Source organism: Sprattus sprattus, assembly GCF_963457725.1.
Source record: "Sprattus sprattus genome assembly, chromosome: 19".
In the NCBI taxonomy this organism is placed as follows: Eukaryota; Metazoa; Chordata; class Actinopteri; order Clupeiformes; family Clupeidae; genus Sprattus; species Sprattus sprattus.
In genome coordinates, this window is record NC_137917.1 from 29,435,926 (window position 1) to 29,460,667 (window position 24,742).

The following is a 24,742-nucleotide window of genomic DNA, read 5'->3' on the forward strand; positions in this document are numbered from 1 at the left end:
GTCACACCAGATTCACACCAGAGTCACTTTAAGGGCAGGCCACACTAAGCGGATTTTCATACTTTTGCGGAAAATAACTTGACAAACTGGCCTCCCGGCCAGATAAATCTGCCATTTGGAGCGTTACTTTCCGTCAAGGTTAGAATCCCCTCTCCAGAGTGGGAAGGTTGCAATCTACCCTGCTATCAGGGCCTGTCTGGCCGCAAATCGGGTTTGAATCCGCGAATCTGATGACGTAATTATCCCACGTGAACGCTGGAAGCTGTCAAGTAGTCACGTACATCTTCCCAATCGCAATAAAAACAAAAAAATGTAAGTCTTCTGTTCTGTTTATGGCTGGCAAACAACGATCTAAGAAGGGCACGTTTTATTCACTGAGTTACCAAAGCAGTCTTCTTTATGGGGACTAATTTACACTGCACTGAATTACACAACTAATATTACCAGATACATATAATAGTGGACATTACAATAGGCAACATGGATCTCATTCATATCTCATCCAGTCGAAATCTTAGCAGGATTGAACACATCTTTATTACAGCGTATCAACATAAGAACAGAACATAGCTAAATCTCCGCTTAGCGTGCTAATCACTACTAATAGCACTAGAAGGTAGCCCAAAATGTGGTATTTAATACACACGATCTATCACAGTAGCAACTTCATGAAAACCCTTACTTTCATTAGGTATGCACATAATGCATCACATACAGGTCGAACAATGATGATTTAAGCATAGGAAATGTATAAGGCACAGTATGGTCAACTACTTGGTGACAAACTGAACTGTCTGTCACCAACTTAACTAGTTGTAACTTGTCTTCTTCTTCTACGAGTCTTCTTCTCCATTTCCGGTAGCACCCTTCACAGCGCCACCAACAGGCCTTGCATATGTACTACAGCATATTCACCAGTTTCAATGGGTGTGTGTGGCCGTAGAACAGCGCAGCACAGCTTTGTCTGGCAGCGATTGACTAAACCCGAATACGTTCCGGAAAGTATGAAAATCGGCTTAGTGTGGCCTTACTCTTAGATTCACACCAGATTCAGTCCAGATTAACAAACACCAGATTCAGTCACACCAGATTCAGTCAGGATTCACTCCAGATTAACACACACCAGATTCAGTCCAGATTAACACACACCAGATTCAGTCACACCAGATTCAGTCAGGATTAACACACACCAGATTCAGTCCAGATTAACACACACCAGATTCAGTCACACCAGATTCACCCAGAGTAGCCCTAACACCAGAGAGGTGAGACGAACTTACCGCCTGCTCATTGCGCATGCCCACGTACTTGATGCCAGCAGCTTGGGCTGCCATGGCAACCTCAATCACTGGAACTCCCACAATTCCAAACATGTATTCCACATTCTGAAGACAGGACAGAGGAGAAAAAAGAGGAGATGCAAACGGGTCATCAGCTGTGCTCCAGCAGTCTCGATGTGTGTGTGTGTGTGTGTGTGTGTGTGTGTGTGCAGAGCCTCTATATGTGTGTGTGTGTGCAGAGCCTCTATATGTGTGTGTGTGTGCAGAGTCTCTATATGTGTTTGTGTGTGTAGAGTCTCTATATGTGTGTGTGTGTGTGTGTGTGTGTGTGTGTGTGTGTGTGTGTGTGTGTGTGTGTGTGTGTGTGTGTGTGTGTGTGTGTGTGCAGAGCCTCTATATCTGTTTGTGTGTGTAGAGTCTCTATATGTGTGTATGAGTCTGTCTAAAGGATCATTGTTGTTGTTAGTAAGCTGTCCATCAAAGCGCCACCACTAAAATGTGTGAAGAAGGTTTGTGTTCTTTGATCTGTTTTTGGTATTCAGACTAACATTTCAGCCTGAAACAACAAATGAACTAAGCTAACTTAAAGGACACAGCCAAGCAGCTTAGCCTTCACTCAGAAAAGAACCTAAAAACCAACAAGCCAAGCTATCCTTACCCAAAGAAAAAACATGGCACAACTTTTCGACAGAGTGCAGTTGAACTCGCATCAAGGGGCGATATAATATCCATAGGGGGACAAGGGCACAGTAAACGCCTATGATGGCCAATGACGCCCGCACTAAAAAGCGAGCAACATCATACAAACCACTGGCTATCTAGCCGCTATCAAATGTCAAATATTGTAGCTTACCACCTGCTCTCTTGACACTTTGAAGACAGCATAGCATCATCAAATTTGCCAGTTTACAAGTTGATGGGGATCTTCACGTAATGATCTTGTCACATACAATCAGGCCAATAATACCAATTTTGACAATACCAGTTCAACTAAAATACTAGGCTAATATGATATAAAGACATGTGTCCGTATGTTGTGGTTTCAGCTCTGAATTACACTAAATTAAGTTCACATAGGCTTACTTAAGGTTGTTTGTGCAAAGTAATTTTGAAAAACTGTAATAGATTCCAATGATCCAGAAACAAGTGATGATATACGGTATAAATACCAATGTCTGTTTTAATGATAGCTGCACCAATGTACAAACATTTTATATTCTTCATGCAGCTTTGTTATGTGCTAATAATAAATACGTTTTTGAATGTTGTTTGATGATATTAAAAAGATAATAAATTGAATTGTAGCCTGTTTGCTTAAAACTATTCAACCCCTACACACTAGAAGAGGAAAAGGAGCCCCTTTAGTGTAATAATGCATCAATTCATAATGTATGTGAGAGCGATATTAATAAGTATGCTTTTGAAAGATGACCAAGGACCGCACACAAGGGCTCCCCCTCCTCACAAAAGCCAATTTGACCACTGTCAGTGTGTCTTCAGTGTCCCAAGCCTGGACACACACACACACTGTCCCAAGCCTGGACACACACACACACACACACACACACACACACACACACACACACACAATCACTGTCCCAAGCCTGTCACTTGCTTTCACAACTCTCAAAGCCTCTTCTTGTTTATGCCTCTCTGCGCTTGCGCAGACCACTCTCTCAACTCGACCTTTCACTTATTTGGGCTGCAGAATACACTGTTAATTATTACGCGGATTGGGAGCTTACGTATTTGAAATAGCCAAACAACGATAGTTTATTGTCATGGAAGAAAGACAGTTAGACGTCAGTAACTAATGGTAGCGTATAAGACTCAGCTTGGAAGTCGCTGAAGCCGTGGACTCTAACCAACTAGCACATAGTCTTCTACGGTAGTTTTGTTAGTTAGATCACAGATCGTCTTTGATGTTCATGTGTTCCAGATAGGCTGTCACTCAAAACAGCGACTGAGAACTTTTTTGAAAATGAACTATGCTATTCAGGTTGGTAAAACAAATACAGCGCCACAGTAGGTTACTACTAAATACAGCAAACCTCCACATGAACCCACCTGAGTTCGAAGTGCGTCCGCTATAATCTGAGCTCCCGTCACCTCCTCCATTGCCTCAAACTAAAATAAAATCGACACGATTGTTTCGCGTGAACCAGATTACAAAATACCGAGTTTTTCCCCCCTTTGTGAACATCATTGTTGCGCTACTAGTGCGCAGACCGGTCATATTATTTTCCTTTTGAGGGTAGTAAAATCTGACCATCACAGCCAAAACTTTTTAACCCGCGTCAGTTTAAACTGAAAAAGTGCATTTTCAGGAAATGTTTCGTGTTGGTACGAAACTGTGTTTATATAAAAACGTGCAGCCTTGAACCGACTAGACACAGTGAGAGAAAGAACTTACATCGAACAGGCTACTCGCCCACTCATTAAGTGAAATGAAAATCTTAGGTGCTTACATTAAAATGACCTTCATGAGTAGCCAATTACTCGCCCTCCACCAGCGCCCCTGAGATCGTACCGCACCCCACACATCTCCTGGAGGCTAGAAATGAAGACTGAGGATCTTTGTCCTTTTTTGTAGGCTATAACAATATTTGTATTGTTTCATTTCCCCGTCTCTTCCCTTCTCCCTGACGCCAACAATAAAGCAGTTTAGCCAGTGATGAATTCAAGGAATAGTGTCGATCGATAGTGATAGATACCAAAGGACATTAAGGAGTAGAAAAACACTGCAACATCTTACAAGCTTTTATTACAGGAGGATCAAATCTGTAGGTGCAAGAGGTTTTTCCTATGATAGAAACCGTTAATATGTGTTAATATTACTATTATGTTAATATATTATGTTAATATTTGTATACTGTTACTAATATTCTATTATGTTAATCTTTGTTAACTGTTACTAATATTATATTATGTTAATATATTATGTTAATATTTGTTAACTGTTAGCTTCTAATATTTTATTGTGTTAATATATTATGGTCATATTTGTTACCTGATACTAGTATAATGTTATGTTAAAATATTATGTTAATATTTGTAAACTGTAATTTATATTCTATTATCGTAATATACAGTGCCACTTGAAAGTAAGTGAACCCTTTGAGCAGATGAGATTTTTCAATTTTTTTCAACACCAATTTTCCATATGAAATGTCAGGTTTATGTTTATCATTTGCATGTACTTCTTTAGAGGGAATTGTTTGAGAAGCCAAAAAACTACATGAAACATGTAATTAGTGTGTGTGCAAAAGTAAGTGAACCCCCAGCTGCATTGGTAAAGTCAAGTAGGTAACAGATTCGGTGAAACACATTTGGGTGCTTAACTAGCCAATTAAGCAAACCAATCAAATGAGACATTGTAAGGGAAAGGTTTGGGCAACACAGATTAAAAGAGAGAGGAAACCAACCAAACTACTGTAGTGCCAAGGTGTACCCACACAGATCAACAATGCCAAGAGGAAAGGAATTATCCCAGGACATCAGGAAGAAGGTACTGACAGCCCATCAGTCTTGGGAAAGCTATTAGACCATCTCCAAAAGATTCCAGCTCCATCCATCCACTATAAGACAAATAATTTAGAAATGGAGGGCATTCAACATGACCGCATCTCTGCCTAGAAGCGGACGCCCATCAAGACCATCACCAAGAAGCACCAGAAGAATAATAAATCAGGTAAAAGCCAACCCAAACATCACCTCTAAAGAGTTGCGGCCCTATCTGGCAGCATCTTGGGTAAATGTACATAGGTCTACAATCAGACGAAACAGAATAGATACAATGCAAATATTCACAAAAATTCGAAATTCAGCAGACATTTTTATTTAGACTGAAAAGTGATGTTGGAGCGCCCACTACAGGACGCAGTGTGTGCTAAAGAGAACGCGAAACTAAACTCTTGTGTGAAGAAGACGAGAGTAAAAGACTGGGGGGGAGACGCATTGGAAATCGCGGTAGGAAACCTTTTTGAAATGAACGTCTTTACTGACTGAATTAGTTTGACTGAATTGAATTATTCGATAGATGTAAAGTCCCACACTTTCAGTGTTGGTGAAACCAGTGTGAACCACTCACATACTCACACACACACATACACACACATACACACACATACTCACACACACATACTCACTCCTACACACTCACACACAATCACTCACACACACACACACACACACACACTCTCACACAAACACACTCACACTCACTCACTCACTCACACATAATCACTCACACACACACACACTCACTCACCCACACACTAACTCACCGACACTCACCGACACTCACACACACACACACACACACACGCACACACACACACACACACACAAACACACACTGCTACAGACAGCTGATATTGCACACACAAACACACACACACACACACACACACACACACACACACACACACACACACTCTCACACACACAGCTACTTACAGCTGATATTGCAACACTGGGCTAATAAGGAACACTAAGGCAAGAGACTGGCCTCCTTTTCATTCTTCATGTTGATGCACGATCAGGCTCATTTTACACACACACACACACACACACACACACACATGCATGAAATACATAGCAGGACGAATGTTTCTTCTAACAGCACCAAACAGCACAAACAATTGAAACTATCTTGATGAGATTTGGACGTGGACGGGGGGGGGGGTTGGTATGTCACACATTTTAAACGCCTCGCTCTGATCAAATATTACCCTTACAACGCAAAACCCATATAGCTCCTTAGCTATAACTTATCCAGTAATGCAATTATTGCTTTGTTTATTTTAACCACATCAATCAGAACCGAAACTCTCTTTGGATTCTGCAGCGTGCACTGGGATCCAGTCTTAGGCTGACAGACTTTAGTTAGCACCTGCTTTAGTTGGGCTTTAAACAAAGAGAGAAAAGAAAACAGGTCAACTTACTATGGTAGATTTGAAGGTCTGGTGAAAGAATTCAATTGAAAAGTAATTTCAAATCAAATAATTTGTATTAATTTCAATATATGGTGTCTGCATTGAGCGAAACCTTGTACCACAAGCAATGCACAGCAATGACAACAAAAATTGTAAAATAATGATTGAATGGCGGTACTAATGCACATGTTTATGTACCAGTTTTACCAACTCATGATATTCACAGAGAAGGATCCTAATTACAGTCATCTTTATATTTCTAAATATGTGGATAGAAGAAAGTTTTAACATTTGTTTTTTTCCATGTAAGTTATACTTAAAAACCTCAAAAGAATGAAGATAGATCTACTAAAACCCTCACAAATCACCTTAAACAAATGTAGATTAACATATTCCCACCATGTAAAGAAAAATAGTTGTTTTTCAGTAAATTAAATTAAATGTAGCAGTTTGTAGTTGCACTGCATCTCAGAATTAACCATATGAACATCAATATTCATAACATTCATGATTTGAATGTACACACATGTAGCGGACATGGACTGATGGAGTAACGGTGATCAATAACAATCAACAACATAATCTGGAGCTACTGCTGAAGAGGGAAGATGACAAAGTAATGCAGAATATTTCACAAATTATTATCATACAATATAACACAACCAATTGAGGTCTAATCAAGTTTAACCTCATAATCACCAGCAGGAAATACCACCTATTGCTAGTGTTGGGAGGGGAGTGTGTTACTTCTACTTAGCAGCCACATGTTCCATATGAAACTACCACAGAGGATACATATTTTATATTGTAAAAACACCGATTTAGATATAGACCAATGAAATGTGTTGATGTATTTAGTTTTAATCAATGGAACCCTAAAGATTTTGGAGTTAGTCTCAACATAGTCTGCGTTGTCCAATGGTCACAGAGGGCTTCAAGGGTAAAATACTCAGTGGTGAATGGGGGCTGTAGAAGATTGGAAAGACTTTCTCAGTGAATGTGTGTTTGAAAGTGTGTAAGTGTGTATTCTGTAGAGGATCAGAGAATGACAGCTGTCCTTTATCCAAATCCAGATGCACTCTGAGTGTGTCGAGATTGTTTTTCAATTCATGAACAAGTCCTGTATCATCCCATTTAAATCCTTTATAAAATTCAACACAATCTACATACGCCACACGCCACACTCTGTCCCATGAGAAGGTGTCCCTCTTCCTCTGGTTGGACTCTGGGGTCACACCCACACACCAGACTGGACTCGCTCCAACTTCAACATCCCAGCAGTGTGACCCTGAGTTGAAACCCTCAGAGCCCAGGACACAGTAATATAAACCATATCTTTCTGGATTACCAGGGAGTGTCTGTAATGACTCTGTCACTTCAAACCTGGTCCGATCCTCAGAAATGATGAGCCATGGGTTTGCAGTGTTTGGGTCCAACAGTACAGGAGCTGAACAGAGAGATGAGGAGAGGGTGAGCAAATGGACTCAGGTGTATGACTCTTTTTTACTGTTGGATGGTTGGTTCTTACTGCGTCATTTAGCTGTAACACTTTTAAGTTGATGTTAAACTTTGTGTGTGTGTGTGTGTGTGTGTGTGTGTGTGTGTGTGTGTGTGTGTCGTAAGTGACATAGCACTCACTGAACTGAACTATGTCCTTCATCTTCTCCCAGACTCTTAACCTTAGGTTGCTCAGGTCAGTCATCAATCAGAGCTCCTGAAACTCTGAGCACGTAGAACTAGGAAAACATTCTTTTGAGTTAGCACTAGTTTCAGTGTGGGTTCAAACCAAAAAAAGAAAATTGAAATCTCTCACCTTTCTATGGTAGCCTTGAAGTTCTGAAAAACACCATACAGCAAAGATTTAAGTTCAGTTAATTTCAATGGGACAGCAGTTGAGAAGACTTTCAGAGGGAACTCCACTTCGGTGGATTTAGGAAAACATTTGCCATTCTCCATAGTTTTCTCATCTGGGATTTCTTCTGAACTTCAGAAGACTTTCAAAACGCGAAATAGCAGTCGTAACTCTGCCGGAATCTTCTCAAAGAAGATGTCCGACGGGGCCATCTTGTGGTAATTTGAGGAATCGCATAAAAAAAAAACTGGGTTAATGGCTGAATTTGTGAGAAACCGTTGGTAATTGCGCTCACGTCAACTCTACAGAAATCCTCGGATTAAAATATGTGTAATAATAATACATACGAGAATATTTGTATCATTAACAATTACGTCTCACATTTATAGTCATGATTCTACGAGGCATCGTGATGTCATCAAATAAATAAAAGGACTACACCAGGATGCTAATCCAGACTGTTCTCATTTGTAGATCCACGTTGGTGGCATGAACTGTCTAGCTAGTACTACCATACTAGTACTATTTCTTATGTAAAGTAGTATGTATTGTTACACTAGTTCTCTATTGCTCGTAGGTTGACTGTTCTCTCCCTTGTACGTCGCTTTGGACAAAGGCGTCTGCTAAATGACTAAATGTGAATGTAAATGTACACGAACACTGCAAATGTAAGTGAATAAATAAATAAACACTAAACCCAATTGCGTTAAAATAGCCATAGTGGAATAGAATTGACACATATACATCCTGCAGTACCTCCACGTCTGCACCGGTTAAGAAAGATATGCGTTTTTTGCCCGCTTTCCGAGGTGCTTTCGTCTGGATTCGGGAGATTCCGACAGCACACGAGGCTATGGCTGCGTGCCCTAATAAGGAGCTGGCGGGGCGTGTATGTATGATAATCCACGTTCACGAGAACGCGCATCAATTTAAGAAACTAATCCGAGGGAATACAGCTGAGAAAACTTCGCCTGCTTATGAACGCATTTTCAAGCGTGCGGGAATGCAGCGGAAGCGTTTCCCTTACGTTATTTTTACGAGCTAGTGTAAGAAACATTTCTGAAGTATTACATAAAATGATCGAGAATGAGGCCCAATATTCTTACTTCTTGTTCCACAATGGACAGTAATAATGAATTATATAAACGAAAGCTCAAAATAAATACATAACAAAACTGAAACTGAAAACAGCTCACCAATTTTCCAACTGATCTGTCCATACCTGTAAGAAGATTATGTCTTCAGCAACCATCTGCTTCTCAATGGCGGTTATTGTATCTGAAAGAGTGGAAATCTCCTTGCTCATTTCTTCAATCTTCTCTTTCGTAATGGAAGTCTTCTGCTTCTCTTCCTCCTTCAGTGCTCTTATTCTGGCCTCCTCTTCATCTTTCAGAAACTGATGAAGCTTCTCAAACTCCTCCTTGATCTGATTCTCTGACTGATGGGCCTGGACCTTGAATAACACACATCAAAGATACGACAGTCATAACAAAATGTTTCCCAAAACAAATATAATTTATCAAATATAAATATTGTCAAAGTAATCATTAGTATTACTGTTGACAATTTGAGCAGTTTTTCCCAGGGCTGAACTAACAAGTTGTTTATGTATCATATCATATAGGCAATTTTACACAATGTAAGAAACAGTGTCATGAAGTCAATGGTCTCTTTCTGAAACAGGTGGTTCTGGTACATCTCACCTTAATGTGACTGGCTGTCTGGTCACATGTCTGTTTAACTTCTTCATATTCTTCCAGTTGGTCTTGCAAGGACTCCAGTACAGCATTGAGTTGTTTCTATAATGAACAAATATTTCATACGTTGAGAATACTGTATCTATACTCATTTTCTTGTTGTGGATACTCATTCAGTAACAGCACAGATACAAAAAGCAAAGTATGCCCATTGCATAGTCATAAATAATATTTCCACCTATAAGCAAATAATAGAAACTCACTTTACAATCCAGTGAAACCTTCCTTTAGAACAGTGCTTTTAAACACCCAAATTCTGAAAACTGCAAGGAACTGGTGTCCTGAGTGTTTCCTGGAAGCCTGACACACCAGGCATACGGGCTGTTTATCCTCCAGACAGAACAGCTTGATTCTCTCACCGTGCAGACTGCAGAGCCCTTCTGAAGCCATCTGACTCTTCTCCTTCAGGAAAGACTCACATACGTTCTTCAAAAGCACCCGTGGCCTACTTTGTCAGGGTGTCAGGCCGGAAACCGTAGGATGGCCGGTTCGATCCCCGACCAGTAGGAAAAATGTGGGCGGGGGAAGTGGTAGAGCACTGCTCTCCCATGCCCACATCCACGGCTGGAGTGCCCTTGAGCAAGGCACCTAACCCTGATCGCTGCTCCCCGGCCGCCGCCAATGGCAGCCCACTGCTCCGGGTTAGTGTTACTTCACTGTTTATGTGTGTGTGTCACTTCCCTGGATGGGTTAAATGCAGAGGTTAATTTCAGAGTGTGTGTGTCTACACCACCTCTGCCATAGAGAGGACTTTCAAAGACAAATTCAGCGGCGGATTGTCCATTGAAGATTGTCTTCTACAAACTGGACACTCTTTAGATTTCACTTCTGAAGGTAGACTTTGCAGAGGCTTTGACTGCACAAAAGAACGACAGGATTCTTGAAAATGTCAAAGCAAACAGGACAGTTAAAATCCTCTTCAGGTAGAGAGCGTTTAGATGCCATCCTCCTCTCACAGTAACAGTCACTTCGCTGGAAACTTTGAGTGTGTACACTTAACCTTTGCTTTCTATTAGTCAAAAATCACCTCAGTAAATCCCAGTTTATCATAGGTAAAGTAACAATGGTATATGCTTCTAGATTTAAATAGACATCCTGACTAAAATTGACGAACTGAATAAGCAGAAAAGCTGACGTAAAGTAAAATGCATCGACGTTCATTTCCTGTCATCATTCATTTCCTGTCACCGTTCATTTCCTGTTTTTCATCCTTCATTTCCTGTTTTTCAGTCAACTTCAGAGACTTCTGATTGGTCTAAACTGCTTTTATGACTCTTCCTTTATTTACCCACTGTAAGTATAGAACTGGAAGAACTGGACTGGACTGGTGAGCCCTTAGCAGTGTGGAAGTATCTAATGTTCTAGTCGAGTCAATGTTCTAAACATGGCCAATGCAATGTTTCTTTACAAAGATGGAAGAATCAGTTGTTATGCTGGAGTTAGTGATATAGAGACACATAGAGACAGTGTGTTCTTTTTCATAAACCATTTACATATTATTATCTGTTAAAACCTGCTATTCACTGCAAGCACATTGTGATAATGTTTGTTATTGTTCAGCTCCTCAGAATCTTGCATGTTCTATTGAATTGAATGGGCCTTCACAACATTCGGACACACACACACACACACAATCATATTGTTATCATACACACACAGACTTTACCCTATAATCTTGCGCAGCTTCATCGATGTGAAGAAATGTATGCTCTGAATGTTTCCTCGAAGCCTGACACACCAGGCAAACAGGCTATTGGTCGTCCAGACAAAAAAGGTGGAATAACTCATTATGTGGAATGCAGTGTACTTCAGGCCATCTAGAACAGTTAGTGTTCTGACTTCTGTTTTGTAAAAAGGATTCTTCAAGCTAACCACGGTAAGTATAGAACTGGATTGGACTCTTGTGAGTGTTAAGAACTGGATTGGACTCTTGTGAGTGTTAATAACTGGATTGGACTCTTGTGAGTGTTAAGTGAAGCAGTGTGGAAGTATCTCATGATCTTGTAACACAGATGAAAGAATCAGTTGTTATGCTGGAGTTAGAAACATAGAGGCACAGAGACAGTGTGTTATTTTTCATTAACCATTTACATGTTAATATTGGTCAAAACCTGATATTTACTATTAGCACATTGTGCTTTGGTAGCCTGACGATGTCATACTCATCATTTTAGTCAGAATATGAGTCTGATGCTGAGCCATTGGGCTGTGATTATGGGGCGTGTTTCAACAAACCAGGAAAAAAAATGGATACCTACAACTAGTCAGAGCAACATACTACGACCATCTGATACATTAAAACTTTTACCGGATCCTGTAAGAAGGACCGTAAAAACATATTTTCGATCGACAAATGCCTTGATCGCGTTTATCTGTTCCTCTTTCAAAATGAATGCGCTATCAATATCTATGAGATATGCCTGCTCACGAACTTATTAGCAGCAAGGCTATAGCTAGCTACCATTTGTTTCAGTGTTTTTTTTTGTCTACACGTTAGCAATAACCTCTCAATAATTGTTTAGAGCGCTTCAGTTAAGACCTACAATCCTCGGCAACATTCGTGTTGCACATACACAACTAACCGAGTCAATGTAGACATAAAAAAGTCGTGTAGATAGCTTAAATCATATAAAATATGTCCCACTAAGCTCCCGAGACGGCGCCATCTTTGTTCGATGTATATTCTTTCTATCTAATCAACTCAAGCGTTGGTTGGTCATCTGACCATCAACGTATAAAGCCCGCCCTTACAATTTGATTGGTCAGATCCCTTTTCCGAGACGTTAAATCTCTCCCAACTAGCTCAAGTCCAGACTGAATCTCTCAGACCAAAAATGTTGTGGGCGGAGTTCAGGCTGGTATCCAGGCTACCAATGTGTGCCACGGGAAAGAAGAGAAGAGAAACCGCCAAAGAGAAACCACCAAGAACCACCGAGCTGTTGCTAAAGGGTCAAAAGACAAGAATGGTCGAAAATTGGAATGGGGCTTCTATTTTCCACAGCTCGAGATCTACACTTGTGTGACGTCAAGGGGAATTAGCTCAAATGGTAGAGCGCTCGCTTAGCATGCGAGAGGTAGCGGGATCGATGCCCGCATTCTCCAGTGGCATGGGCTGTGAAAGACTTCCTTTTCATCAGGGCAGCTTCTTGTGCTATTTCGAGGAGTACTGAGTCTTTGCCATAGACGACTTTCTGGCCATGGCGAATGCGAAAAGTCTGCGCCCAACGTGGGGCTCGAAGCCACGACCCTGAGATTAAGAGTCTCATGCTCTACCGACTGAGCTAGCCGGGAATTTGCAACGTGCCGGGATGCTGTCGGTTCACGGCAGAGCGACGCAAGAGACAAACGGCCAACCGCCTGTCTGCCCGTAGATTGAACGTTGAAACCTTGAGCCCCTCCAGCACCATGCGCAGTCTCTGTGGCGCAATTGGTTAGCGCGTTCGGCTGTTAACCGAAAGGTTGGTGGTTCAAGCCCACCCAGGGACGAAAGTGCCTCTTTTCTGCGAGAAGTTTACCAGCCAACAACGTGTCTCAGAAGGATGTCCTCATGCTCACCCGAAAAGAGTTCTTCTTCTCCAAGGCTCAATGTCTAAAGGTGGCCAGTACGGGGATCGAACCCGCGACCTTGGCGTCATTAGCACCACGCTCTAACCAACTGAGCTAACCGGCCACGGTCTGCAGCTCCTGCCTCTCTTCGCAACAGCCATTCCCCCAAGGACTGAGCAGGTCCAGGTGTAGCAGTCGACGGGCAACTCCTTTTCTGGATTCTAAATTCCCCCCTGAACAGCCAGATGACAAGCTCCTTGTTAGTATAGTGGATAGTATCCACCTGTCCGCCTGTCATGCGGGAGACCGGGGTTCAATTCCTCGACGGGGAGACGATGGCTGTCCTTTTATCTTTCTTCGGCCCTGGGCAGAGTCGAAGAAAGGCCAAAAGGCCAGCTGCATTGGCCGGGAATCGAACCCGGGCCTCCTGCGGGGCTGCCGTGGATAATTTAGCTAAAAGGACCTAAATGCTGTCCCATGCATTTCCAATGTTACTGCTAAAAAGTGTGGATGTAATATTATTTTGGCCACAACGACTTTTTGACGCTGTTCCGAGGTTTTTTAAAGACGCGCCGTCTTTGAAATTTTACTTCAGGCAAACTTCTGACAGGAGACGGGATTAGCCACCAGATATTCGCTTATTTATTAAATAAATGATTCATGCTAATGTCCATCCATTTAAGGTAAGCTACATTGTTTGGGGGGAATGTAAAACTACAGGATTCATTTAAGTTATATCGCAATATATTTCCTGCTTTGTGGTAACATTAGTGTTCGCTGCTAATTCGTTTGGTTGATGACAGGATTTTCTCTCTCACATTCGACAAGTTTGGGGTAATTATGTGCTAAAAAATGAATGAACATAATAACAATCATTGGTATTGTGTATGGTATTCATGTTGTTACATGATCTTATATTGTAAGGACGGTACTGACACTCATTTAGTGTCACCAATTGGCTAGCATCGCTAGCTAGGTAAAGATGTAGACTTGTGGTGAAATGACACGTCAAATTATGAATGGACATGATCGTTTCATAAAGTCATGTTTACAGCTTTTATGTCGTGACGTTAAACAGTCTTGTCAGTTCATTTCTGACAGGGTTGTAATGTTGTGTTGATAAGTTAGCTACCTATACCTCAGCATTGTTAGCTTGCTAAGAGATTGACGCAACAGACTTAATTATGTAGACTTGTGGTGAAATGACACGTCAAATTATGAATGGACATGATCGTTTTATATAGTCATGTGTACAGCTTTCATGTCGTGACGTTAAATAGTCTTGTTAGATCGTTTCTGACAGGGTTGTAATGTTGTGTTGATAAGTTAGCTACCTATACCTCAGCATTGCTAGCTTGCTAAGAGATTGACGCTACAGACTTGTGTTTAAATAACGTAATAATGAATGAACATGATTGTATTTAATATTTATGTGTACGGTTTTCATGTTGTGATGTTAACTCATCCTTACACCATGGATTTGACTTGTAATGTGTTGATAACTCGTCAGAATCACTGGCTTGGTAAGAGACTACAGCTATTGGCTTAATGCATTGCACCAACAGCTGGACTACTAAGGGATTGATACGATCTCTCTTTTACAATATACAACATAACATACATAATGTACAAATGACGTTGTAAATACTATACTTGAACCACAGTAGACTTTCAAACAATCAACTGAAGTCTGTCTACAGTGTTAATCAAATGTAATGTCATTTCCCTTCAGTCTTTGATCTATGCAACACCTCTTCTGCCCCCATCTCTTCCTTCTCCCATCTTGCTCACTCACTCACACACTCACACACACTCACACACACACACGGTCACACACACAAACTCTCTTTCTCACTCATTCTCACACACAGTCCACTTGTTGTAGACCAGATAGTGTTTGGTTTGGTTAGACTTTCCTTCTCCGTCCTCTACAGAAGAGAGAGTGTTTGGTGGCTGTTCAGTTGAGTATCTGACCTCCTTCCTGCTCTCATCTCCTCCCTCTGCTTCAGCAAACCAAGAGAAAGTTGGATGTCGCCAATAAACCCCAGGAGCTGCTGTATGACAAGCTGAGGGAACAGAGTGTGAGTAAAACCTCTGTGTGTGTGTGTGTGTGAATGTGTGTGTATGCTGTGAGATGGTGTGTGTGTTTAGATAGGAGTATCTCCCTGTGGTGTGTGTGAAGCCTATTCTCCCTCCTATCTCCCCTCAGCTCTCTCCAGTCATCATATGTGGGTTGCACAACATGGCGCGCAGAAAACACATGTGGACACACACGCTAGAACACACACACACTCATGCCTGCACGCACAGCACTTCTTCTGAGTAGAAGTACGAGTATCTACTTAAAACACTGTGTGTGCGTGCCTGCGTGCGTAGGTCTGTGCGTGTGTGCATGCATGCGTCTGTGTGTGCCCGCCTGTGTCTGTCTGCCTGCATCTGTGTGTGCCTGCCTGCCTGCCTGGGTGCGTACGTCTGTCTGTGAGTGTGTGTGTGCGTGCGTGCGTCTGTGAGTGCGTATGTCTGTACGTGCCGGCCCGCCTACGTCTGCCCGCTTGCCTGCCTGCGTGCGTGCTTCTGTGTGTGCCTGCCTGCCTGTGTACCTCTCTGTGTGTGTGTGTGTGTGCGTGCGTGCGTCTGTGTGTGCCTGCCTACGTCTGTGCGTGCCTGCGTGCGTACGTCTGTGTGTGCATGCGTGCATCTGTGTATGCATGCGTGCATCTGTGTGTGCCTGCCTGTGTCTGTGCATGCCTGCCTGCGTACCTCTGTGTGTGCGTGTGTCTGTGCCTGCCTGCGTGCGTATGTCTGTCTATGTGTGCGTGTGTACGTCTGTCCGTGCATGGGTGCATGTTGTCTGTATGTATCTGCCTGAATCTGTGCCTGCCTGCCTGCGTATGCCTGTGTGTATGCGTGCGTCTGTGTGTGTCTGCCTGCGTATGCCTGTGTGTATGCGTGCGTCTGTGTGTGTCTGCCTGAATCTGTGCGTGCCTGCCTGCGTATGCCTGTGTGTATGCGTGCGTGCGTTTGTGTGGATGTGTGCGTCTGTGTGTGTGTGCCTGCCTGCGTGTGTCTGCGTGCCTGCCTGCCTGCTAATCAAATGTGTTCATTTCAGTCACATAAAAATAATAACTGGTTTATTTTACTGTCCCCTAGGCTCCAGCCTAACCAGGTGTAAAGAGTTTGGCAGTGCCAAGAAGAGAGTGGATGGCCACTGAATTGTTCCAGGCCCAGGGCTGACAGGGGCAGTACAGTGGCTCTGTCCACACGTCTGACACAAGACTCCATTTAGAAAATTGTGGGAGGCATCTAGGAGAAGCAGCAGCACCAGCCAGAACAGAAGAGAAGACAGACAAAGACCTGTCTTGCCTGTGGACAGCCCAGGTCTAAATATGAGACTGATGAAGGAGCTTTAATGTATTTATTGAAATCTCACATGCTCTGCCCCTGATGCTGAGGTCTTCACCATGACGACAGTGCACATTCACATGTATTGAACACACGCATAAAGTACTAATTTGGAGCAAGGGGATGTATGTCTATGCTTGTCAGTTTCATTTAGTCATTGTGAAAAGGTATATTTGAAAGCTGGCCTTAAAATGTTCCATATCATTTCTGAAATGCTTATCTTACGATTACCATACTACATTTGTAAAAACCATGCAGTCCTATTGATACATATAATTTGATGCGTATATTTAGTCAGTTATATATTTGACTTTCTTTTATCTGTGCACATAAGACTGTATGTTAAACTGACCTCAATGCATCAGGCCAGCCAGGCAGATGCTCCCTTTTGATCAAGTTTCCATCTTTTTAAAGGGAAGTTTGTCATTGTTAATAGCTATTTGTTAGTCATTTTCTTTTGTCATTGTTAGCAGTTATATTTAATTGTTGGCCTTAAATGATACATGTTATTTCTAAAACATGTATCTTTACATACAGTCCACGCTATTCCATTTGTGTAAATATTGAGACAAGTACAAATTATTTCAGATAATGTCAATAAAACTATGATGACTAATAAAAATTTAACTTTCTTTGAAATATTACACACTGCCTTTACTCCTGCTTAAATGAAAACCATATAGCTTTTTCTCAGCGTAATTATACCATCTACAACAATAGGCTCTGTGTCATAAGAATGAATCCAAGTCTGCTGGTTCGGTTGATTTAAGCACTGCAGGGGATATTAATAATAAACACACTTTGACAAACAAGAGAAGAACTAAACAACATTACTACATTTCTCCAAAGATACTGACAATCTGATGGAGTAGTAATTGTACTATGTTCAAAGTAGTAGCATTACTATACATTTGATATAAACTACAAAAAAAACAAATTTTACATAGAAAGTTGTAATTGTTTTTTAATCCCCAAGTATTTCCAATGCTTTCTACTCATTTATTTCACATTCGATAACGCCTCAATGGGGATACGAACCCTCTATCTTGGGGAATATAAAATAAATAATCAAATGCACGGACCCAGAAAAATGCTTCAATCCGATTGGCCGGTAATCCGTTACAGGAATACACGACTGGCGCCCGCGTGGCAGGCGAGAATTCTACCACTGAACCACCAATGCGTGCCACGGACAGAGAAGAATGGCCGAGAATCAAAAACCACCAAGAACCACCGAGCTGTTGCTAAAGGGTCAACAGAGAAGGATTGTCGAAAAACGAGCAACCCCCAAACGGAGCTACAATGGCTGGTGGAAATCATAGATGTTCCACTGAAAAGGAACCCGAACCCTAACCCTAACCCTACTCTGTCGGATCTCCACTTTACAAATTTATAATGAAATATATTCTTAAAAATGAAAAATACTTACCTGGTGAAATCAGGAGATAAGGGCGAGTTTTGAAGAAGAATCCGAGGTGGTTCGACAAGGACCTGGAAAAAAAAGAAAAAAAGAAAAAAAGAAAAAAAAAGAAAAACTAAACATTTAGATATTAAGGATCTTGCACATAATACTTACCTCTTACCTCCCCTCCCTCCTGCCTCCCTCTCTTTTCCAATAGTATCTGTTTGATTTTGAATGTTTAAAAATGTTTTACCATGTCTTTTCTCTTTCTTTTTTATCCTAAGGGATATCATAATTAGGGTAAGAATTTAATTTTGACCTGTGCCAGTGCCTATTCCACACAGCAATGTGTGGGGATTTTCCCCTAACCTACTCTGTCGTAGCAGTCGACAGGCAACTCCTTTTCTGGATTCTAAAGACCCCCCTGAACTGCGTGTCGACAAGCTCCTCGTTAGTATAGTGGATAGTATCCCCGCCTGTCACGCGGGGGCCAGCCGCGTATACCTGTAGAACGCTGACTAGCCAATCACAAGAGAGGAAAAAATGACACGTGCCAGCGGGTTTATTAATAGTTTTCCCACTGAAAACATCGTTTCGAATCCCGGTTAAGGTGAAAATGTAGGTGTTATTTTTCACCTTTAGACCTTTATATTAAATAAGAAACACTTTACTAAAATGAAATAGGTTTTTAAAAATAAACTTATGCAATGTTATGGTAGAAGTATGTTATAATCTGTGCTTGTGAAAAAATAACAGTCAGGATTTTTTTCAGTAAAAGCAATGAACACACTTTTAATGAACACATAACCATTCACAATCACAATCAAACAACAATTAACAATAAACAATAACAGATATTAAATTAGAGCAGAATAAATATGCATCTTATATAAGAGAATTTAACCAAATAAATGAAAGAATAAATAGCTAATAAACAAAAAATATATATCTACATAAATAAGCAAGTGTAACAAAATATAAAATGTATACACACTATAAAGTAAAAAAATAAACAAATACAATTTCAATATATACTGTATATGTTTACACTATATAAAATCACCCTCTCCTACATAATATATAACAATTTATACTATACTATATATACATTTATACTATACCATATTATATTACATATAGATTATTATTATCATCTTTATTATCAGAATATATATGGTGTTGTCTATGTAGACAAATTGGCAAGTTGCAGCTGGAACAGGAAATGACTAATCAATCTGCAGGTCTGTCAGTCAGGCATCAGCACAAACACACACACAGATGAAAACATTTCACCAACCAGGGACATGTCACCTGTGTGTCGGTTTGACTGTTGCATGTTGCGGTACTCACTCTCTCCTACATAATATATAACAATTTATACTTTACTATATATATTTACACTATACCATATTATATTATTATTATATTTATTATTACATATCAATTATTATATTATATTACATTAGGCTATATTATATTATATATAGATTATTATTTAATATTATAATATAGGCAAGGAGAGGCCAGTCCCAACTCTGGTTGACACTGGTGGGACCCAGGTCCACCTAGCGCTGCGTGTTCAGCTCCTCCAGGTGCACCTGGAACACCCCCAGGAACCGTCGCTGAGGACTCACCGTCTCCACATGCATCTCTCTCTCTGTGTGTGTGTGTGTGTGTGTGTCAAGATGATGTGATAGGAGTCAGAACATGGATGTGTATCCGTATAAATAACAATCAAACTGGAAACATTGCCCCTTAATGATACAAACTTTCAAATGCACAACAATTTCAGCAAAAGCAACTAGATTGAATGAACAATAAGAAAACAGCAAACGTGTGTGTGTGTGTGTGTGTGTGTGTGTGTGTGTGTTTCAAGATGGTGTCATAGGAGACAGAACAGGGATGTCTATCCGTACAAATAACAATACAACTGGAAACATTGCAACAAGAATACAAACTTTAACATGCATAATAATTTGAGCAAAAGCAACTAGATTGAATGAACAATAAGAAAACAGTGTGTGTCTATCTGTGCGTCTGAGTGAGTGAGTGAGTGAGTGTGTGTGCAACTGTGCATATTTACAATCCCTTTGCTTTCTCTGTGGCCCATCTCTCCTTTTCAGCTTCATAAAAGGAGGTTTGTAAGAATTCAGCCCAAGTCATCTCGTGAGTCATCCCCTCTGATTGATAGAGGGAAAAGACTCTGGCAGGACAATACACATATTTCCCTGCCACACCAGGGAACCCAGTATGTACATGTGGACTGTCTGGACCTTGTTTGAGTGGCTTGTGGCAGAACCTGCAAAGCCGACCAGTCGGATGCTGCTCAAGGGCCTTCCGCTTCCCCCGCTCCTCAATGACCCGCCTGGATTCTGCAGAACGCTGCTTTGCAGCCTGTAGTTCACGCTTAAAAAAAGGCGTCTCTGCAAAGTCCAGAAACGGCATCCGAGGGTCAGTGAGGCCTTCCCCTGCATAGGTCTGGTGCATCTTTGTGGAGCAGTAAAAGTACTTCACCTCTCCCGACTGATAAAAGAAGTGAATGGAGGAGCCATCACCAAGGTAACGGGACTTAGGTTGACCACATGCGAGACAGTTCCTCGTCCTCTTTGGCAAAGGCTGCTGATGCTGTTGCTGTTGCCTTTGCACGAGCTCCTTCACCAGTTGTTCTATCTCCCCCTTAGTTAGAGAGGACTCCTGGGTCTTACAAGGCGGATTCACCGGTGCAGGTGGGAGGGTTACCACTGGAACGGCCACAGTTTCACTCCCCTCCGTTAGGTGACGCCATAGTTGCTGGGTCTCCAGGAGCTTCTCTGGGCTGGTGTTGAGACATGAACTGGTGTTTGTCAGCTTGGCCAGGTGCTTCACGTACCGTGAGAGATGCTGCTTGGTGGTGGGGTGTAACAGGCTGTTAGGATCCCTGGAGGCAGCCTGAACAAGAGCAGCATACTCAAAGTCCACTTTGGTGAGCAGGTCTTTCTGGCCATGGTGCTTTGCCAGAAGGCCATCAATGGCATCCCTCATTGGCTGTGTCCAGCGAGAGTGATCCAGCACATAAAGCATACCACCTGCCTTGATGGGACCTATGCGCGCAGCACGTGGAGATGCAGACCGGGGCAAAGGCGGAGTCACCGGGACAGCTAAAGGAAAGGAAGAGAGAGAGAGAAAAAAAAAACAGCCATTTATTTTCACTTTGTTCCTCATGAAATTATTGTAGCATTCATATACAAAGTCAGTTATTTTAAGAGAGAAAAAAAATAGCTAAATTACCTTCCACTTTGACAGGCTGTGCAGGTTGACTCACAGGATGTGAGTCAAGAGTAGTCACAGCAAAGCGGTCATCCAGGAACATCTCCTCAGGAGCATCATCTGTGAATACCTCACAGAGAGCAGTCAGATCTGAGAGATGCTCTCCCTCTCCAGAAACGGGCACCTTCTGGGACTTGTGCTTGTCCCAGTCCAGCGGGACAGGGCGACAGCCAGGCTCCAAGTACTGCAGGCCAAACCTTTCTCCTGTGTCTGTGTGTGAGACACGTAAGACAGGATACTTTGCCTGGCCTGTCACCGCCTCAGAGAGCTTATTCAGCTCCATGATCAGGACCGGATCAAAAACTGCAGGCAGCTTAATGTTTGGCAGCTTCAGGTCCACAAGGCGCTGAAAATTCCAGCGAGCCACGCCAGTCATGCCCTGCGCCTGAAAGAGTTCTGTGGAGACCTGAGTGCCGGTGACCCATTTTGCCTGGTGAAAATGGAACCCCTCCTGCTGAGAGGTGCCTCTCACAGGGATCCACAGGGGTACTGCTGCCCCCTCTCCCTTGACATGGTTCAGCTGCACTGTTCCACCATGCCTGTACAGGATTCCCTCTCCAACCACGGGGTCACTCAGGCATCCTCTGAGGATGTGGACACGCTGAATCCTCCACACCTTCAGCATTGATGGCTTAAACAGCGGCACACCATCAGGATCACACTCTGCGTAGAATCTGCGCAGGACGCTCTCCACTCTCTCCAGCAGCTCTTTAGGGGGCGGGACCCTGGTGCGACAGTGTTCCCGGATGTGCTGCTTTGTTGGACTAGCAGGCACAATCCCACAAAAAATGTAGACCTGGGTCAGTCGCTGCAGGTCGGTCTGGTCCACAACGCTAAAAGCTGCTGAGAGGAACTTGCAAAAAGAGCTGTGCAGTGGATGGTGCTCTGACACACACTCTCTGGAGAAGCGTCGCATGCAGTGAAACAAGTCCAGCTTGATGTTCATGCCGCAGTTAAACTTGCTGCGGGAGGCACAGGTGTTGGGGAGGTGACCAGAGGTTGCCTCAGCCATGATGGCCTCGGTGGTCTTCCAAGCGTCCCAGAGGAGGTGCTCCTGGGGCCCGGAGTTTGGCACCCTGAAGGCTGCACAGCAATCCCTGACCACACACAAAGAAAAGTTACAGTTACAAGCATGCAGTTGATTTGCTTTATTTAGTGTCACTACACAGAAATAACTGGAAAGGCAAATGTGGCTGTTGGCTCTTACCTGTCAACCCACTGGTAGTTTGCTTTTGGAAGCCCTGCCGAAATGTAACGGCGGGACAACCCCTCGTACATCGGCTCCAAGGATTTGTCACTCTCTGACTGCAGCATCACCCATGACAATATCATCCAATTCTCATTCATAATGGCATAGGATGACATAGTGCCTGATGCCAGCACTACCTTTCGGGCCACCTTGCGTGTGTGGTCAGCCCTTAAGGCCTGTCCAAAAGTGCCTTGTAGCAGCAGAGTGAGGGTGTCTTCCTGCCTGTGGTACTCCTGAATGAGACAGTCAACCAGGTAGTGAGCTGAAACTGTCACTCCATACCAGCCATCCACATCACCATACCCACCAAAGGGAGCAGGAGTTGCAGTTGTTCTCACTGCCCCTGTGATGGTTCGCTGTCCATAAAGGCCACCGTCTCCATCCAGGACGTTCTTGACAGTGTACATGTAGGCCAAATGCGCACGCTCGTACCGGAGATTGAGAGACTCATTCACCTGATTGGCCATGTCGTTGGAAGACTTTCCGGAGCGGCGCAGCTCATCCAACACAGTCTTACATATCGCCTTTTTGTGTGTCAGAAAAGCTGGCAAGATGTTCCTGAAGCGGCTTGGCAGCATGTCCACCCACTGCGGTTTGTCAGCAAACCAGTACCTCTTACAGGCTCTGCAACTGAGCCGAGAGGCCAGTATGTAGTACTGGCCGCTTGTGCCGATGATGACACGAGGTCGTCCAACTCCCGATGACACCACGTGAGGATTCGGACAGCCGTACAGGCACGGCAGGGTGTAGGTGTTCTTTACCCTTTCCATGATGGTGTGCTCTGGCTTCCATATAAAGAATGGATGAAGCTGGAAGTACTTTGGAGATGGCAGTTCGTACACTGAATCAATGAGCTCAGGCTGAGGTGGATGACGCCACAAGGAGAGCATGTTCATCAGGTGTCTCACTGGTCGAGAGCCTGGCCACAGTCCCAAGGCTTCCATCTCAGTCTTCATCCATATTCTCTGCTGGTGAGAGCAGTTCCATCGGCTCACATCCTGGTCGTAGCTTGGGAGTGGTGGTGCTGCTGAGGGGGCTGCAGACGGGGCAGAGACTGCCGAGGGTGCTGCAGACGGGGCAGAGACTGCCGAGGGTGCTGCAGACGGGGCAGAGACTGCTGAGGGTGCTGCAGACGGGGCAGAGACTGCCGAGGGTGCTGCAGATGCAGTACAGACTGCTGGAGTGATAGTGAGAGGTGGGGGAGAGGGAAGAAAGGAGGACATAGACAGAGTTAAAGAGTGAAAAACGTATTACAAAATAAATAATTCACACTGAACGTCTGAGAAGGTGCAGTGTGTTAAATAGACACAGAAACTTTAAAGAGTGCTACTGCTGTGTGTGTGTGTGTGTGTGTGTGTGTGTGTGTGTGTGTGTGTGTGTGTGTGTGTGTGTGTGTGTGTGTGTGTGTGTGTGTGTGTGTGTGTGTGTGTGTGTGTGTGTGTGTGTGTGTGTGTGTGTGTGTGTGTGCATGCGTGCGTGTGATCAAAGTGGTTGTAGGAGAACCAAAGACTGACCAGTGGCTGCAGAGGCTGCTCTGGGAGGACGCACCGGTCTCAAAGGTGATGTGGTCTTGCTTGAAGATAACCCCAAGGCAAGCAGCTCGGGAGGCACTGGCAATGGAACCCTCACTGGAACTGGTAGAACAAAATTAGAACACTGATGTCCGTCAAGTAGAGTTAAGTTAGCAGGTGTATGTGTGCTTATACCAACCTGGAGGTGGAGATGCAAGGGCACTAACAGGCCGGTCTGGTTTGGAGAGCGTTGCTGTTGGTTTCAGCCTCCCTAACACAGGAAAAATATGTCAGTCTAATCCCTTTTTAGCATTATCCATTAGTAAATGTGTTAATTATCACCATGTAACGCATGCAAACCCATAGAACATATGTTAGGGTGTGGTATTTTTATGTATCTACACTGCATGGGTAATCTACAGCTTCATGTATCAAACTGAATGTAATTAAAGTCCAAAATATATATAAAAAAGCTAAATATTTGCTATACCATCTATGCA

The 24,742-nt window shown here is 42.9% G+C and overlaps 2 protein-coding genes and 1 pseudogene across 4 annotated transcripts in view; all 3 read right to left on the reverse strand.

The window, feature by feature from the left end:
- The window catches only part of hacl1 (2-hydroxyacyl-CoA lyase 1), a 16,360-nt gene extending 12,901 nt beyond the window's left edge, over positions 1-3,459 (reverse strand). For both annotated transcript variants that reach the window (XM_080857864.1, XM_080857865.1), the window contains exons 1-2: positions 3,348-3,459; positions 1,281-1,385 (exon numbers count right to left, since the gene is read on the reverse strand). In XM_080857864.1, the coding sequence (XP_080713990.1) occupies positions 1,281-1,385; positions 3,348-3,398 (156 nt within the window). In that variant the 5' untranslated portion in view covers positions 3,399-3,459. The remainder of the gene's footprint in view (positions 1-1,280; positions 1,386-3,347) is intronic.
- Positions 1-10,771, reverse strand: part of LOC308380762 (E3 ubiquitin-protein ligase TRIM35-like) — a 392,149-nt pseudogene extending 381,378 nt beyond the window's left edge. Inside the window, exons 1-3 of the transcript in view lie at positions 10,578-10,771; positions 10,076-10,252; positions 9,773-9,868 (exon numbers count right to left, since the gene is read on the reverse strand). The product of the transcript in view is annotated as an E3 ubiquitin-protein ligase TRIM35-like (transcript). The remainder of the gene's footprint in view (positions 1-9,772; positions 9,869-10,075; positions 10,253-10,577) is intronic.
- An 8,635-nt stretch (positions 10,772-19,406) lies between these two features.
- On the reverse strand, positions 19,407-24,482 carry LOC308381091 (uncharacterized protein). Its single transcript, XM_080858601.1, has 5 exons — positions 24,442-24,482; positions 24,246-24,365; positions 22,690-23,908; positions 21,444-22,579; positions 19,407-21,313 (listed from the first exon to the last, which is right to left on the reverse strand). The coding sequence occupies exons 3-5, from the start codon at positions 23,685-23,687 to the stop codon at positions 20,256-20,258; spliced, it is 3,192 nt and encodes a 1,063-aa protein (XP_080714727.1). The 5' UTR covers positions 23,688-23,908; positions 24,246-24,365; positions 24,442-24,482; the 3' UTR covers positions 19,407-20,255.
- Between the last annotated feature and the right edge of the window lie 260 nt (positions 24,483-24,742).